This window comes from Desmodus rotundus, chromosome 9 (genome assembly GCF_022682495.2).
Source record: "Desmodus rotundus isolate HL8 chromosome 9, HLdesRot8A.1, whole genome shotgun sequence".
Taxonomy (NCBI): domain Eukaryota; kingdom Metazoa; phylum Chordata; class Mammalia; order Chiroptera; family Phyllostomidae; genus Desmodus; species Desmodus rotundus.
The window spans coordinates 77,531,758-77,549,804 of NC_071395.1; the positions used below are offsets into that span (position 1 = coordinate 77,531,758).

Sequence of the window (18,047 nt, forward strand, 5' to 3'; positions counted from 1 at the left end):
CAGCGACGTCATTGGCCGCCGCCGGCGCACTTTCGTGACGCAGCCCACGGCGTGGGGGAAGATGGCTAGCCTGCTGAAGGGCGTGCGGTGGCCCGCGCGACCGTTGCTGCCGGTGGCCCAGACTTGGGACCTGCACGCCCGGCGCTGGGTCCGGGCGCTGCGGCGGAGCCCCGTGAAGGTGTTGTTTCCATCCGGACAGGCGGCCGAACGGAAGCGCGGCCCCGGGAAGCAGCCCCAGAAGGCGGCGGCCGAGGGCAGCCCCCACGCGCCGCGAGTGCAGCGGCCGCCTCCGGCGCCCGCGTCCCAGAAGCCCAGCACTTGGGAAGAGTCCGGGCTTCGCTACGATAAGGCTTTACCTGGGGACAGAAGGCTGAGGTGATGTGTTCCCAAAGCTTGCGGAGGAGTCCTGCTTCTCTTCCCGCCTGGCCGCGGGGCCGTAACCTTTGACTTACTCCGGTGCCACCCGCTGGTTTTTATTATGCCAGGAAGGCAGAATAAGTATCTCTCGGAATAAGTTTGTTTCTGTCTCTGTGTCTGTTGGAGCTAGGTGTGTCTCGGTATCTGGGATGTTTGGTAACGACTAGTCTGTTTTCCACCCACAGCACTGTAATGACCATAGTTAAGTCCAGGCCGTTTCGGGAGAAGCAGGGGAAGATCCTGCTGGAAGGTCGCAGGCTGATTGCAGACGCTCTCAAGGCTGGTGCTGTGCCCAAAGTCGTCTTCTTTAGCCGTGTGGAGTACCTAAAGGAGCTGCCCATTGATAAGCTGAAAGGCGTCAGCCTCATAAAGGTGAAATTTGAGGATATCAAGGATTGGTCCGACCTAGTAACACCACAAGGAATAATGGGTCAGTGGTTACACAGTGTGTCACTGAAGTAGGCACCTGGCATTATTGGTTTATACGTGTTTTAGGGTAATAGGTTTTATTTAAACCAAGTTCAAAATGTTATTGCCTAACCTTTTCTTAAGATATCCAGAAAAATACAGTCATTAAATCAAATCAAATCTTATATAAATCATGCATCTTAGAGTATTTCTAGTGGAAACTGAAGCCAGTGTTTCATCGTCATTTGTATTCTGGCTGTTTATTCCTCACACATTTTTTTTAGGTCACTTCTTCAACCTTTAATATCCAACTAAAAATTAAGAAAATGATTATCAAAATATTTAGCCACCCATTTCCTCAAAACCTCTGACAGTGTGGCGACACCTGTTATTGACAGCCCTTTTCTAGAAGCAGATCTGAGCAGTAAGCAGTTTATTGACCCATTTAGCCCATTGAACAGGAAACCTTGTCTTCATTTGGTTGTATCTAACCAATGTAACTGATGTCTGTTAGCACTTAGAAAGCTTTTTCTAAATAGGAAAGACTAAATTCTTTACCCCTTTTTGACATTGTAGTTGCATGGCGGTACATATAGAGATTTCCCTTAGACAGTAAGCCACAGTTGGGCATGCGGAGTTATCTTCAAGATTCTGATGTTTAGTCCAGGGCCCATCATACCTGTGCGCCTGTGTATTCCCTGTGCCTGTGGGCTCACTGTGCCACTATTTGTTGGGAGAGAAGATTCTGGGGACTCTCGTTTCTATAACCCAGCAAGTCACAGGAATCCGTGCCTCTGTGCCCAGAACTCCCTGAGGATGAGGACTTGGACCATTAAAGTTTCCCACCCACTCTAAGTAACTCTACTTTTACTAGCTATTTCTGGTCACTATTCCATGCTACAGTGAAAGTATCACTCATTTCTACCATGCTTGCCACTTGGGACGTGGGTGCTGTGGCCAGCCCATCCTGGACTTCAGTAGCCCCTTCTTCACTACGACTGTTGTGATTTCAGGGCTTTTAAAAGTACATATTATTTAGCATGTCCTTATCATGTCTTATTTCAAATTTGAGTAGGGGGGTAAAGGGAGCAATAGATAAGCTCTAGCACTGCCTGTCAAACTTCCGAAATCCAGTTATGTAAGTGGGCCTCTAGAAGTTGTGAGTTCTCATCACTACAGCAGTTCAAGTAGAAGTTAAAGGGTTTCTAAGGTTCCCTGCCCTGCTGAATGGTCGGGTGGCTGTGACTCTGCATGGAGGGTCTTTTTACAGCACGGGTGCCTGCTACCATTCCACTGCCTCCACTGGTAGGGTAGGTACAGGCGTTTGTGTATTCCTGGTGTGAATGAACTAGAATAACTTGGGGAGGGGGGTGGTTTGGCAGCATCAGTTAACATTAAGCGTGCACACACACTGTTCATGTCACTCACAGGTGTTTTTCCTGGGGCAGTAGTTGGACGTATGCACAGAGAGAGTCGTGCAAGGTGGTTTATAATGGACGAAACCGAAAACAGTCTAAATGTCAATTGAGTTGAGGAAGAGTTAAATGTGGTACATTTAAGTTACACAATAACATGTAGCAGTTAAAAGAATCAGGTAGCTCTGAACGTATTGACGTGTTACGTTCGCCAAGACATGTTATAGTTAGATGAGATTACAGAATAACACAGAGTAAGATTTCTTTTTGTGTAAAAGAATAAAAGCACCTATATACGGGTAGATGTACGTATATGGAGGCAGCTGCATGGAACAGTTCTGAGAGAATAGGGTACGTGCCAAGATTGATAGCAGTTATATGGGGGTCGCTGGTAGGACGTTATTTTCAAATTCTTCCAATTGGAATGTATTCATGTGATTAACAATATAAAAATGATAAGTAAAGGAAAAGTCAGCTTACCCCCCGTGTCCACATTGGACAAGTATACTCCCTGTTTTGTTTCCTCAGGGATTTTTGCCAAACCCGACCATGTTAAGATGACGTTCCCAGAGACTCAGCTTCACCATTCACTGCCCTTACTGTTGATTTGTGACAATCTCCGCGACCCTGGGAACCTGGGGACGATTCTGAGATCTGCTGCTGGGGCAGGCTGCTGCAAAGTCTTACTCACCAAAGGTAAGGCGCACGGGACTGGGGGGACTTGGGGCTGCTTGTAAGTGAGCTGGCCTTGTGGGCAGACACACATGGGTTTGAACCTTGGATCTGCCCCGTATCAGTTACGTGTCTGTGAGTAGTAGTTTGAGTGTCAGTTTCCTCGTCTGCGAAGTGGGTATAATAGCCATCTACCTGGTAGGGCGGCTTCCAGGGTTCAGGGACCTGATGCACATGAAATACTGAGCACTGCCCAGGCACGCAGTAATTCAGTAAGTGTTGGTTATCTGTCAGAATCAGTTCTACACCTGCTTGGTTGTTAAAGAAAGAACTGCATTCAGGAAAAGAGATAGATGCCAGTTTTAACACTCGGTTTCAAGTTTTTATTTAATGATCTTGAATTCCCAGATTGCTGGGTATGTGATACCTTTCTAACTCTTTGACGTTCTGAATCCTGTGAAAGGCATGATTTCCACAGAGCGCAACTATGAAATTCTGATGTTTTTCTTAGCCTCAGAAGTCAGACATCCCCCCAACACAAATTAGCCTCATTACATTTCTTTTCTGTCTCATTAGAGATAGGGATTAGTAAGCTTGGTTCTAAACAGACTTACCTAACAGTTGGGAGAAGCCTAAAATGCCTATTACAACTTAGGGGGAAGGTGTGCGGGAGGGGACCTCCCAATTAGTATTGGCGCCCATTGCCGAGACGCCTAAGTTGCTCCTTTTAACTCTTCACCCAGTCACACATTGTTAGGGTACATTTCTCTGCCAGTGTGAGAGCGAGGCGCTGGGGTTCCATCATCCATATGCACTTGCTGCCCCGCTGTTGAGAGCTCTGAGAGCTGTCTGGTTTTGGAAATGTACCTGTGTAATCCAAGCTCAGGTCTTCACAACAATGCTGGTGCCTAGTAAGAGGTAGGGAAAGAGTCAGGAGCACTTGGTGTGGTGCCCACTACTGAGGACGTGAGGTTGTGGGGGAATCTTACCTTGCCCTGTGCTCCGCGCCAAGAAGAGGGGTCACTCTAAGATGGCTCTCCTCACGAGTCTGGGCCCCTCTTTTTTAAAATAACGTGAAATGGGGAGACTTGTGCTAACAAGTCAGGGGAACGTGGTAGGTTTGTGGTGCTCTGGACCTGCAGTCTCTTCCAGCCTGTGGTCCCCGGGGGAGGCGAAGTGTCGCCAGTGTGCAGCAGTGGTTGGGCTTAGCACGGGCCTCTGCAGAGAAGAGTAGTTTTTCTAGCCTCCTCCCGGTAAGAGCAGGTGCGGACGCAAGTGACCAGGCTGGCGCCTTGCTTCTCCCGGGATTGCTGTGACTGCCTCCCGTCTCTTTCCCTTCTCCCTAGCATCTTCCCTGCATCCAGTCCAGGTTCAGCGTTGGAGCCAAAAGGGTCTCTCTAAAACAAACCAGATTGTCGCTACTTTGTTTTAAAATCTTCAGTGTCATTATGTTGTCCCCTCAAGAAAACCCTAAGCTCCTCATACCCAGTGTCCCCAGCTTCCTTTCAGTTGGTCCCTGCCTGCCTCCCGTCTTACTTCCCACCACACCCACCCGTCGGTTTTCCCGGCGCCCCGTACTTACAGTTCTCAGACTGTGGCACTCCTCCCAGTGGTACTTCATCCTCCGCCCGGGCCTTTCTCGGACAAGACCCTCCTGTCCTTCAAGGTCCAGCTCAGTGTCCAGTTCTCTGGGATGTTCCTCTGATAGTCCTGCTTTGTTACCCTGTTTGTGCTTCTTCTGTACCATGAGCTGCTTAGGGCTGGGGACTTGAATGCCCTTCACATTCCCACACAGCGTCTAGCAGATGTATATGCGGGATGTTGAAGGGATGAGTAAACCCAGTTTCACACAGGAGTTCCTCCCGCAGTTCCTTTGCTGGACATTGCTGAAATGGGGGAGGCAGAGGTGCCAGCGATGATGAAGGCTACCGTGGGACATTTTGTGCTTTAACTCCTGATCACAAATTAGCTGATTTATTCCATAGTCCCCTTGTCTGGGAAGGTTTATAATTTTTTTAAGTTTTTTAAATTTTTATTAAATTTTTATTTTAGAGAGAAGGAAGGGGGAGAGAGAGAAACATCAGTTTGTCATTCCACTTATTTATGCACTCATTGGTTGCTTATTATATGTGCCCTGACCAGGGATCAAACCCACAGCCTTGGTGTATCAGGACGATGCTCTGACCAGCTGAGCTGCCCGGCCAGGGTAGAAGGTTTGTAACCTTAATTGGATCCTCTCTTCTATTTTCTAGGCTGTGTGGATGCCTGGGAGCCCAAAGTGCTGCGGGCGGGAATGGGCGCGCATTTCCAGGTGCCCATCATCAACAACCTGGACTGGGAGTCAGTACCCAATTACTTGCCTCCCGAGACCCGTGTCTACGTGGCAGACAACTGTGGCTTTTATGCCCAGGCCCAGATATCTAAGAAAGCCAGTGACCATGGCTGGATGTGTGACCGACAACTCTCGAAGTTGCACAAGTATGAGGAAGAGGAGGAGGAGGATCTAGAAACTGGAGCCAGTAAAGGCTGGCTCCCTGAAGTTGAGGTCCAGAGTTATGACTTGGACTGGACAGAGGCACCAGCAGCTGTGGTCATAGGTGGAGAGACCCATGGCGTGAGCCTGGAGTCCCTGCAGTTGGCCGAGAGCACCGGGGGCAAGCGGCTGCTGATCCCTGTCGTGCCGGGTGTGGACAGCCTAAACTCGGCCATGGCCGCCAGCATCCTGCTGTTCGAAGCGAAGAGACAGCTGCGGTTAAGGGCAGACACTTAAGCAGAGACAGGAATTGCCACTGAGAAGGGATGTGGAAGTCATCCTTGGTTTGAGGTTGTCTCCAGCTCCTCCTACAGAGTTAGTAATGGTGGCTTCCCAGCAGGTAGGCACAATGCTGTTGGTTACTGGAAAAATAATTTCCCTTAAAGGATTTCTGCCTATTCTCAAAAATAACAAAGGTCAAAATTCTGAGATCTCCCATCTCCCCTGATTTTTTATGTAGATGTAAAGGCCCCAGGTGATGGTGCTCAGTAGCTGGCTGTTCTTGCAGCTTGCCTGCCCCTGCCCCTGCAGTTGTTCGCTCAGGCCCTGACTTACAGCCACTGTGTACGGGTAATGCGGTTCCCCCCATTCTGGTGAAGCGGCTGGTAGAAACAACCTGGTCCGTCGGGGGGTGGTGTACGTTCTTAGCACCTCTGCAGATATCTTTTTTGAGGACTCTGTTGAGGAACGGAGGACAACAGTTCTATAATCTTCAGCTTAACCCTGCCATCTGTCAGGAAAGCTGTACCCCTTTTACTCACTTCCGGAACACTTGGTTAACGTAGTGACTGGAGTTACGTTAAGCCTCTCTCCTGCGCAGAGGAACGGAACTGCTTAGGAAATGCCAGCATTCCTGGCTGCTGCGACGGGAGGGAGCTTGCGGTTCTGAGGATGTGAACTTGGGACCCTTGGGCCCATAACACTGCAGCAAGACCCTGCTGTTCTGTCAAACCCCCAGGGGACAAGAGCTAGCCAGATCCTCACTTACCAGGGGCCAGCTGGGTGTAGCCTGGACGTGAGGGCAGATGCAGAGAGTAGTCACTGTTTCAGTCACTGTGAGGAGGGTGGGTGGGACTGAAGTGGGGGACCCACTTCAAGCAGTGCGTTTGCAAGCGCAGAGAATGTAGTTGGAGTTGTGGACGACAAACGACACTGGTGGTGTAGTTTTACCACATCCCTTCCATGCAGTGGCTCCTGTAGTGGCCAGGGTTCCTCGGGAGCCCTTCCGCTGCTCATTCCAGGGAGGCTGAGTTGCCGGCACGCCTGAGAGGACCTGTGATGCCCCTTCTCCTTTGGTTCCACCAGGTCCTGGTTGAACTTCCTCTCAAGAGAACCAGAAGATTGAGCATGACTCATGCCCCAAGTGGCAGGGTGGGACTGCTTTGGCGTGTTTGAGGAGAGGGGTTTTTGCAGGAACAGTCTGGTTAGCCTGTGCTCCCCCAGGCTTACGGGCCAGAACTGCAGCAGCTCTGGTGCCCCTCCCCACCCCACCTCACCCCCAGTCTGGGCCTGCCTAGCGCCCCACACAAGTGTCCCATGCAAGTGTCCCACAGATTGATCATCAGCTTTTACAGGGTAGATGAGCCCATAAAGGCTGGGGCTAGTCTGCCGGCCACACTGCCCGTCACACCAGCAGGCTAAGTCTGGGAGGCAGCCCAGGAAACTACCACTCCTCTGCTGGTACTTGGTCTCAGCACCTTGGAAAAGTGCTCCAGAAGCAAACCATTAAAAGGCAGGCAGTGCTCAGCGTGAAACCAACCCACGGCTTCCGTCCCTGCATCACTCTTCCTGCTGGTTTTTGTTACAAAATAAAAATCAGTGAAAGAACCACAAACCCTAGACCTTGTCCTTGTTCAGAAAAACAACAATGCAAAACAGTACCTACCTGACAGTACCTCTAAGCCTGTTTTATCCTGGGTGTGAGATGGAGATGAAGTCTAGATTGCATTCACTGTGTGGTCGTGGCTTACGTGGCACCATGCCTTGGGAGTTCCTTTCGTATTTTTGTGGGTGTAATTTGACAGGGGAGGGCGAATTTTCCTTTCTTTAAAGTGACTACAGGGGAAGAAGTGGTGAAGTTCTTGTTTGCAGAGTAATATTGGAAAATTGCTATCTGGAATTCTTCCTCAGTGTTGAGACCAGCATTTGTCTGTCACCATCTCCCCAGGAAATAAAAAGGGAGCAGTATCTGATAAGCAAAGTACTGCTTGGCTGGTAGGGAGGCTGTCAGGTTGGCCAAGCTGCCCCTTGCCTTTGTGTTTGAGCGTATCGTTACATGACTTCTGCCACAAGGTGGCAGCCATGCTTCGAAGCCTTTCCTAACCCTGACTGGAAGGGTGGGGACTTCTGGGTTTTAGTTGAAAAAAGAAGACGGAGTGAAGAGCCTCCCTTCCCAGTGGGGCCTTTATGAGCCATTTGTACTCAGAGGTGCTGAAGTTGGAGACTCATCCAGGTTGTCCCTCATTCTCCAGGCAGAATGTGAAGTATGTGTGGACAGTGGAACCAAAAGGAGGAGAACATACATTTGAATGAGAAGTGGTCACAGCAAAAACAAACTAGCATAACTTTCCCCTCTGAATGGAGCCTCTAAGAAAGCAGCTTTGGGCAAATGAGGATGTCCCAGTCACACTGGGGACCCACTGCCTGGCCCTTGGCTGGGAGCCTCAGGGCAGGGGGAGCTGAGACCTTTTCCCTTTCCCCAGTCACAGCTGCGGGCTCCCACACTGAGGGTCCAGCTGGGACCGAGCACTTGCCCAGGGTCCACAGCAATACCAGATGTCACCACCATCCAAGCTGAGCTGCATCTAGCTCCACTTTTGTCATTCTGCCACCAAAGACTCCAAAACAGCACCTCACCCAGGGTTCCAGGGCTAGTGCTGAAAACCCCGGCTGCCCTGCAGGGCTCAGAGCTCCCTGCTTGGCCGAGTCCCCCGTCCTCCTGCAGGCGCAGATCTGACTGGCTCAGCTTTTAGTTTTTTAGGAAATACTCACTTGGACACCTTTAAACTTCAAGATCTCATTTTTATCAATTAATACTCAGAGGCAATAAGCTAGAAGCCAAATGAAACGATGAGCCGGCGTGACTGCTCTGGATCACAGTCTCTGAACTAGGTGGCCGTGTTACAACGTTGAAGCAGCTGAGACAGCAGCTGGGGCTGCTGCTCAAAAGGCCAAGTGCAACCGAGAAATCTGAACACATTACAGATGGTGTCAGTTCTGTTCCTCCTCCATTTGTTTGTAGGAAAAAGCAGCTTTTTTCAGTTGAACCCTCTTATGGAAAGGGCCATCACCAAAACTGCTGCTTCCTCTAAATGCAAGAAGGGAACAAAGTTTGGGGAGGTGACGTGGCCGCAGCAGGGTCTGGCCTCCAAGCCTCCCTTGCACCACACACTGACTGAGTGCAAGCCGGCAGAGTGGCTCTCGGCTGTTGGGGTGCTCCCCTCTCCTCCGATGTCCAGAGATTACTTTATGGCCCTGGTCCTAAGATCCTGCCTCCTGCTGGGTCCTAGGCCATGTGGGTGACTCCTTGTGTGAGGCACAAGCACTCACAAATCCAGGCTTGAAGCTGTCTGTCTCCTTTGGGCTTCCCACTGGCCTCTTGGCCTGGGGACAGAAGCTTTCATGCCGTGGCACATTATTTGATGGGAACTTAAGTCCATCAGAACAAGTTCTACTCAAATTTAATAACATTTCCTGGCTTGGGAAGTACTCCAAACATCAAGGGGGGGGGCACGTCTTGAAGCATATTTACTTCATGCTTTCACATAAGGTGTGTAGAATATTCTAATACCCTACTTCTGGTAGGAGAAACCCTAGCCATAAAGCAGACCTGATATAAAATTCTCCTACATACAAGCCTTTTGTTTCCTGGAAAATATTTCGCCCTTTGCACATGTTGTACCATTAGCACCAATAACAAAGCTAATAAGCAACAGCTATTTGTCCCCAAAGAATTTCCCCTTGAGCAGCCTGCTTGGAGGGAAGCAGGCGTGCTCTTGTCCCTGTTGGTACCAGCAGAGAGGGATGTGGGCTAAGTGCTCGCTCCAACAGCCGCTTCGGGGCGAATCTGAAGGCCTAGCCTGGGCCTCTGCCAGTCGGTTCACAGAGCAGCATGTGGGGCAGAGCTGCAGAGAGCACGGCCGAGCCTCCCTGCAGTCTGTACTGCGGTGGTGTCCCGGTCCTATTGGGCAGGCACGACCTGTCCAGTCCAGGGGAAATGACAGTGAACGGAATGTGTGCATGCCCACACCGCGTGACCAGGGGGCATGGACCGGACGCTCGCTCAGGTCCCTCCCAGCACTAACTCAAGTGTACAGTCCTTCCACACATGCTCGCACACACGTGTGGTTTCTCCCTGAGGTGACAGTGCAACAGCTTATTAGATCTGGTGGGTCTGTTCCTGGACCACGTCCTACTATGTCTTTACATCATTGCAGAATTCATTTTGCTGCCCTAGAAAAAAGCAGCAGGAGAGAACAGCTTTTCAGTGTCTTTAATTAGGCAACAGGAAAAAACAAAGTCTGGCTGAAAATTGCCACTTGGAGCTTGGCTGATGCCAGAAGAGCAGTACTGGCTCCCTGCGCCATTCATGTCAGGGGCCCACGTGGAGAGGCAGAGGAAGCTGGTTTACAGCTGCCCTCTGGCATTCGCAGCTTCGCATTGTAACACCAGTCCCCAACATACCTTTTATCTCAAGCAGATCTTTATTGTTGGGGACAGGTTAAAAAAAAATCTCTGTTGTGAAAACTGTAGATCCAATCTGGAAGTCGTTGTGGCGAACACAAACCTGGAGCCCCCGGGTGGCATTTTTACAGCCACCATCCCGCCTCAACCTGCAGGGCACGGTTTCCTTAGCTGCTGTCAGAAACCCTTGAATACCCGGCCGCTCCGCCGCCGCAGCTGGCGGTGTAGCCTGCTTCCAATTAGCGACAAGAATTTTAAGGTATTTTGGAGGTGCTTAGTAGAAATTAAGAAGCCACCCACTTGGCCTGCACTGATCACCTTTAAGGTCTCTCACACTATCAAGACGACATTTCACTGGCACTGGCTGTGCCTCCCCCGGCGCTTCCCCCCCCCAAGTCGCCATTACATAAACCTAACGCCTTCCCAGTGAGCCTTCCCGGTGACCTTCAGTAACCCACACACCCACTCTAAAAGGGGGAGCCTGGCGTCAAGGACCTGGTTGACATCAGTGGCAAGCAGCTCAGTCAGCCCTGTCTGGGCCATAGAAGGATCACAGAGGAACTGATTTTTCTGTTGCGATGACTTACAGGGAGGGACTCCTCACTGGACTTCGCTCCTTCCACCCCAGAAGTAGCTGCTATGAGACCTCCTTTCTTCCAGGGTCGTCGTGATACAGGGTCCAAACAAATCCCGCCCATCTTTCTATCAAGATGAACCTCAACTGGTCCCCACCCCCACCCCAGCCCCCAGAGGAGACACTGGCAGGTTCCCAGAGAAGCCCCTGGCCCTAAGATAGAGGTGGTCGGAGGGTCTCCAACTATTGCCCCATTCTTCACAGGGAGACGCAGGCAGGGGTCCCGTGTCTCCCCACCCGCTCTTCAGAGCACCTGCCCCCTACGCGTGGCCACCAGGATGTCTAACCTGAGAGTCCACCACCTGCAACGGCGAGTCCACCCAGGAGAGCGGGCAGCCAGAACTCCTGCAGGGACCTGCCTCTGACGCGCTGATCCAAACAAGCTCCCCAACTCCCGGAGGATTTGACGGATGGCCACGGTAGGTCTCAGGGTTCTCGACAATTCTGACACACAGCTACCAGGTACCCAGTGAAAATCAAGAGGACCTCCTGTGTCCCATCCCCCACTGCCCACCTCCTAAGAGGGCACAGCACCACAAGCTAGAAGGCTTTTGTTATTAAGGACAGGAAAGGCCAAGTGGTTGATAACGTCCAGAGATGCCTGCTTTATTTACGAGGTGACCGCATTTTCAGGCTGGTGACATCAAGTAACAGTCTAATTACCAACTAATTTTGTACCTCTGACCTACAAATCAACAGTCCAGTTCTGCCCGGAGCAAGAGTGTTACAGCTAAATGGGGGGGGGGGGGGGGGGCTGGGTTTTCCAAATGAAAGGTCTTGGTTGGCTGAGCGCTGAGAGTGGAGCCAAGGGTAAGGCCTGGGGTTGCTCTCAAGACCCTGACACCTGGTGGAGAGAGGCTGACACCTGCACGCCCCCAGGCAAAGCCCTCCTTTCCTACTCCTGAGAACACAGACATTACTCTCCTTTTTGTGCTCAGTTCAGCCCAAATAAGGAGCCCAGCTACCAGGCAAAGTGGATCCAAGGCCTACTCTGCGTGGAGGTGTCCTCTGCCCTCCCTCCCACCCCAGGGCACAGCTCTTTCTGCAGGTTCTTAGGAAAAAGCCAGGCTTCTGATAAATTGTCTCTGTTTTAGTTCTGCTTTGAAAAGAAAAGGGAATGACGGGTATCCAAAGGGGGACCCAAGCACTCAGCAAGCTCCAGCGGTCCCAGGCCAGGAGCTGGGCCGAGTCAGGTCTGTGCTGGCCAGAGGCGGTGCTCCTCTAAGAACCATGGCCAAGTGCATCTTCTTGGGAAGATGTCCAAGGGGAAGAATTTACTAACAAAATTCCAAGCTAGTAGGGGCTGTTCATATGAGAAGGCAGAAACTTAGAGAAGGTCAAGATCAAGGAAGAAAGAGATAAGGAAGGAATGAGAAGCTCTTACCCCATGGTAGGAGCTCGATCAAAGTAAGCAATTACTCCATGAATCATTGCTGTGGCTATTTCTTTGTTCTCACCAGAAAAGAACGCAAACTTCCTCTGAGATCTGAGATCCCCTGCCCAAGAATCAACCGACAGACTAGAGTTTCCCCCTCAGACCGAGACAGACTAAATCACCTAGAAAACGATTTCTCACCAGAAGCCCTAAGCTGAGGCCTAACGAGGCGGCGGCCCTTTCCCTGCTCCGTCTGTGTCACTGAACTGCGTGAGCCAGAGCACCGATGCATGGTCCCGTCATGCTCGCCCGGCAGGACACTCTGGCAAACACTTCACCGAGAGCGGGTGACGGAGACAGAGGCGCGGCCCCAGCTCTGGCTGGGCTACGGCAGCCCCGGGAATCCCAAGCAGAGTCTCCAAACATGGTGGGTTCTTCTGCTACTGAGAGGACGCGCACCCTAGGGTGCTAGCTGAGGAGTTAATGCAGAAAACAAGGCACCGCAGAGAGGTTGGACACTTGGGCTGTGTGACTCAGGACACGCTGGAAAAGTCCATGGGCGGAGGGAAGGAAGGGAAGGAGGAGGAGGAAGAGAAGACCGAGTTTTAAATAATGTCTCATGTGGCTGGAGCTCCCCTAGATGGGCTCTGGTTTGAGCTTTTCCGCTAGGAAGTCATTCACAAAGGCCTCCACAATGGCGGGGGTGATCTCCTCCACGTCCATCACGTACTTGGCCCGGGCGGACATGTCCAGTATGGTGAGCAAAGGGGCAGCCTCGGGCAGGTTGGTATAATCTCGCAGGGAGTCAGTCATGTCATCCTGGAAGTCACCAGAAGGGAGAGAAAACCCGTAAGTCTTCAAGGAAGAGTGGACAGAACCCTGGGCCCAGGTTCCCAGATGGCCCGGGATGGAGCCACTCCCTCACCGCCCTGCAGGGCGGGCCCCCTCCAGGAAAGATGGGCTCTCCGAACGGGGGGCAGTGGACCCTGTCCTGCCTTGTGGAGGGGCAGGCTGGTTCGTCCAGTTCTCTCTCTGCGGCACCCTAAACTCCCAGCAAGTCTCCGTTCTTTACTGGCAGGAGAGCCACTTTCACACGCCCTCTGCTTTGCCAGAATGCGAGGCCTTTCGATTACTCACTTTTACAATCAACACTCAACCATTTGCGGCCCCACTGAGGATTCCCTGAGGCCAACCTGGACCTCAGCTCTGCAGGTGTTTAAACAGAGCTGCCCCTCCCCACCCTGTAGCTTCAGGGGGCCGCATTGCAGACCCAGTGGAGAAGACAGGGCTACAAACATACTGCTGAAGTTTACAAGCGTAGCTGCATGTACCTGAGTGGCCTATGCCCCACGTTCCCAGAGGAGGAAGATTTGTGAGGGGCCAATCATCTGGGATTACCTTTTACGCTGTCGCCCCTCTTTGGCAGGTAACAGAAAACAGACTCTCCATGCCGCCCCGGGGTCGTCTCACTACACAATGTATAACATTCTGAACTGAATGACAAGCCCCCGAGTCACCCTGCCGAGAAAGGGCAGGGGTACTCCTGGCCTTAATTGTTGACGAGCAAGAACCATGAAATGCATAGCTCTCTGGTTTCTGAGACAAAAAAACCCGTCGCTTCCTCAAAGGGCAAATCTTTAGGAAGATTATTGGCGGTCACCACGCCAGAAACAACACACACTTCCCTGCACTGCCGGGGACTCAACGTCTCTGGCACCGTTTACCCAACTCAGGTCCCCCACACGGGCAAATAAACAATCTTCACGATAAATGGGGTTGGAGGGGGGACACCTGGACAAATACCGTACATCGAATTCTCACCACCTCTCCTCCCCTCTCCCCCTGAGCAAGCCACAGGGAGATGAATTTTAGTGTCCATTAAGGCTTCAGAAGGGATGACTTCTGCCTGCTAGAGTGGCCAGGATCAAGACGGCCCAGGGTACCCCTTAGCCCTCGGTGGAATGAGAGGGCCGGCGCCCAGTCACTGCCTGACGCTCCAGCACCCGGGGTCCCTCCTCATTCCACGCTGCCGTGCTTCTCGGCAGGACTGAGAACTGGACCACAAGAGTTGCCGAGGCCAGGGGCCCAGGTGAGGTGCACAGGAAGGGTGGGGTGGCCAGGTAGGGAATGGAACAATGGATGACCAAGGTCCTCTGTCCAAATACCCGGTGGGCCCATTCACCTGCCAACCACAAGGACAGAAGGAGCAGAGTCCTGCCTCTGAAGTCACACCGACCTCACACCCATTCCTCTCTGCTGCCTACTCAACGTGTGACTCGGGCAAGTCCCTTCTCTGAGCCCAGGGCTCCTGCCCTGTAACATGGATTTAACAGCAGCTCACACGGGGCTGGGGGAGGCTGGCCCCACTGGAGCAATGTCACCCCCCCCCCCCCGAGCCTCGCCTTCCTCACCTGTGACAAAGTAATGGTGACCTCCCAGCCGGAGAGCTGGGGACAAATGTGGTGGTGCAGGGGAAGCGCTTGGCTTGGCGCCTGGTATGTAGAAAACCCGCAAACGCTCCTTTCCAGCCGCGTTTCTACAGCAGTTCCAGGAGCCCTCCAGCCCCACCCCCAGCCCCAGCTCAGCTCTTTCTGTTCTGCCCCATCTCTTCTCCCAGAGCCAGTAGAAGGGGGTTAGTTTAATACATTCAGAGCAGCCTCTGTGTGTGCTCTGTGTGGGGTGGGCTCGTGCAGCCCCGCAGGGCCCTGTGAACCTGCTTTGTTCCCTCCTCCCCACAGCCGCCGAGCCGGGTGACTTCAGCTGCCTGCAAGGGGCCCAGCAGGGCTTAGCAGGGGAGGCCATTGAGGAGGTGATGAATGGGTGCTGGTTCAGAGTGTCTGGCTGCCACTGCCTCTCCTGGGATCCAGACACAGCGTGAAATGAGCACGGGGCTCTGACCAACTGGAGGGACAGATGGGTGGAAGGAGAGCAGCGGCTTCAAAACGTGTGTCTGTCAATAACCAGGTTACGGCTGGAGCCTGGCTGAGTTGGGGAGGCGGTGGAGCATGCGTGGAGGATGGCTCTTGGGGGCAGGAACCAAAGTAGTACACCTGTGTGGCCTTCCTACAGATATTCCCACACCTGCAGGCCCCGGCCTTCTCACCCTGTGCAAAGCCCTCTGCTCCATCCAGCCCAGCTTCAGGGGTCAGGCTTTGAGTGAAAGAGATGGGGTGTCAGCAGTTTGAACCCTAGCACTCTCCCTGTGCTGGCTGGGGGGCTGCAGGTCAGAGCTGTGGCCCCCCATGGGACCCCTGTAAGGGGAAAAGCCCACTTGGCAGGTCGGTGAGGAGGGACTAACCCAGCAGACACCCTGTAAAGCCTCAAGGGCCTGGTTTGAACCCAGCCCCACGGGAGTGAGTGTGGACCACAATCCTGGTGGTGGCCGCGCCCCCTGGCAGCCTGGGAGATGAGCACGTGCTGGGAGGGCATCAGCCTGCTGCTCTGCAGCCGCTGATCGAGGAGGGAGGGAGCCGCAGAGGCAGGAAATGGTTTTCCGTGACTGATGACGACACACCTTTTCACGCCATACTTTATGGGCTCTCCCGGAAAGAAGCACCATCACCCCTGACCCAGGGCACCCTTCAACATCCCCAAAAGCCCATCGTTCATGTTCTAAACGTTGGCTCCTGTTCTGGCCCCGGCTGTGCTCTCACCTCTCCTGCCACGAAGAAGAGAAGTGGCGCCTCCTCCTCTTTGGCTTTGTACTTGGCAATGATCTTCTCGGCTATTGGCTGGATCAGCTGCTTGGCTGCCTCAGACTCCCCATCATCCTCAGAATCTGTGACGGGGAGAGAGACGGGAAGCACAATGGCCTGTCAGCGAGTGGTGCCTTGTGAGGGCGCCTGCGTCCAGGGCCTGATCGCTCAGCTGGGCAGCCCCTGAATGGAAGAGTTCCTGGGTGTGCAGGTCATGCTTCCCGGGTGCAGGAGGGTGGGTCTCAGGTACTCGCTGGCCCACGCAGTGCTCTCCTGCACCACACTCCCCAGGAGCACCTCACCTCACTGAGTAGCACCGATGCCCCAAGCGAACAAGATCCTTTTCACTGAATGCTTCACAAACCCACCTGGGAAGCTAAGCTTCCCCCTAAGCCAGGACTCGAGGTCCCGGGTAGATTTTCTCTCAGTCACAGGATGAGATGCCATGACCTCGGATCACTGACTTCCTAATGAAGATGGCAGAGGTGGTGGCCGTGGGGAGGCACAGCTAACAGACTCACCTGGGAGGGGATGGGCTGCTGCACGCAGAGCACCCAACCAGGCTCCCCAGAGCCCCCTATGGGGCATCTCTTGCCTCCAGGAGCGGGCACACACTGGGGGCCCCAGGGTTCGCTCCTGCTGAACCCTGTAACTGAGAACAAGACCAACACCCCCAAGTTGCAGAGCTGGGAGGCAGGGGGAGCAGGTGCCAGCAGACGACTTTCACCCAGAAGGTGCAGCGAGTCTTCTAGAGTGGGACACACTCTAGATCCGTACCTAGTTAACCCCGTGATGCTGGGAGCTCGCTTTGGCCCTCTGGAACCCTGTTTCCACACCTGCAGGTGGCCAGTGAGGTTCCCAATTGCCCCGCAGTTCAGAATTGTTTCCCAGCCCCCGGGACAAAGGTGTGGGAGCTGCAGCAGGCAGGAAACCCCAAGGCCACCTTTCCCCAGGTGGCCTCTGTCCTCTAAGCATAAGACCAGACTGCAAGTAGTTCGCTTAAGAATTCCCCTAAGTCTGCATATTGTCTCCAAACCAGACGTCCAGAGAACGGGGCAGGATGCTGCACAGATGCCCAAACCTGCCTCACTGAAGCAGGAATGGCAGCCTCTCAGCCATGATCCTCGGACCCAAAACTACTTGGAGCTGGAGCTGAGCAACACGTCCCAGGGCAGAGGGTGTGGAGGGTCTTGCACAGCAGTTGTTCTGTTTGCAAAAGGGATCAGTCATCCTCGGGGCTGCAGGGAGCCAAGTGTAAATGTTCCTGTGTCCTCCAGCCTCTCCCAGCAGTCACCCCCCAAGTGCCACAGCGAGCCAGACAGGGGAGACTGAGAGGGGCAGTTGGCCAGAGGTGTCACCTGAGGCTGGGCCAGCTCCAGCAGCCCAGGGCCAGCTGGTCAGAACACAGGTGATCAGCGGAAGCAGCCCTGGCTGAGCCTGAGCCCGAAGGGGCCCGGCCCCTGCAGCTGCTGCGGTGCAGCCCCGCCTCCTCCCCAACAAAGGGTCTGTTCATTAGGCCCCCCCCACCCCCACCCCAAGCATCTCTGGCCTGACCTATTCTTCCCAGCTGGCAGTTGGAAGCAGCTAGGAAGGGAAGCACAGCAGCAGCTCCCAGAACACCTCCTGCAGGGGGAGAGCCATGAATAAATCATTGGGGTCAAAAGCAAGGCTGCTGGGAGAGACAAAGGCCCAGGCTCTGCATTGTTCCATGACAGAAGGAAGCTGTAGGGACAGACATGCCCCCAAGAGTTCCGTCCTGTCCCGCCCACCCTGACCCCACCCCCACCCCCGCTGTGCTTCATACCTACAAAAAGGACGAGGCAGGGGCCCTCGTTGAGCTGCACAGCGTTGGAGTCGGACAGCTCCAGCACAGGCTTGGGGTGCCACGGGAACTCCCTGCAGTCCTCGTCGTTCAGCACCTCCACCCGCCCCTGCCGCGTGATCACCTCCCCCTGCGGGTCCAGCACGATGAGGGTGGGGATGCCTGCAAGAGAGAGAGCTAGCTTGGTCACAGGCCCCAGCAGGAGGGGACAGCTCCCCCCAGAGTTCACGGGGACCCAGGAGAAGACCCGGCTCAGGACTGACAGTAGGAAAGCCTGGGGACAGAATCCAGGCTCAGCCGCTGAGCAGCCGCAGATGCTGTTGATAGGTCTGTACGAACCTTCTCCACAGAACCCCGAGCAAGTCCCTTCACTTCTCTGGGCCACACGGTGGA

The 18,047-nt window shown here is 53.5% G+C and overlaps 2 protein-coding genes across 3 annotated transcripts in view; one reads left to right on the forward strand and one right to left on the reverse strand.

Moving 5' to 3' along the window:
• The first annotated feature begins 40 nt into the window (after window positions 1-40).
• Window positions 41-7,814, forward strand: MRM3 (mitochondrial rRNA methyltransferase 3). Of its 2 annotated transcripts, XM_053912141.2 has the most exons (4): window positions 41-375; window positions 603-847; window positions 2,769-2,936; window positions 5,165-7,813. In XM_053912141.2, the coding sequence occupies exons 1-4, from the start codon at window positions 62-64 to the stop codon at window positions 5,680-5,682; spliced, it is 1,245 nt and encodes a 414-aa protein (XP_053768116.1). In that variant the 5' UTR covers window positions 41-61; the 3' UTR covers window positions 5,683-7,813. The 2 variants fall into 2 exon arrangements, with proteins under 2 accessions (XP_053768116.1, XP_053768117.1); XM_053912142.2 differs by lacking the exon at window positions 41-375 and having other exon boundaries at window positions 651-789; window positions 5,165-7,814.
• Window positions 7,815-9,920: 2,106 nt separating this feature from the next.
• NXN (nucleoredoxin) overlaps window positions 9,921-18,047 on the reverse strand; it is a 140,585-nt gene continuing 132,458 nt past the window's right edge. The window contains exons 6-8 of the mRNA XM_024564674.3: window positions 17,637-17,816; window positions 15,791-15,915; window positions 9,921-12,956 (exon numbers count right to left, since the gene is read on the reverse strand). Coding sequence (XP_024420442.2) covers window positions 12,774-12,956; window positions 15,791-15,915; window positions 17,637-17,816 — 488 coding nt within the window. The 3' untranslated portion in view covers window positions 9,921-12,773. The remainder of the gene's footprint in view (window positions 12,957-15,790; window positions 15,916-17,636; window positions 17,817-18,047) is intronic.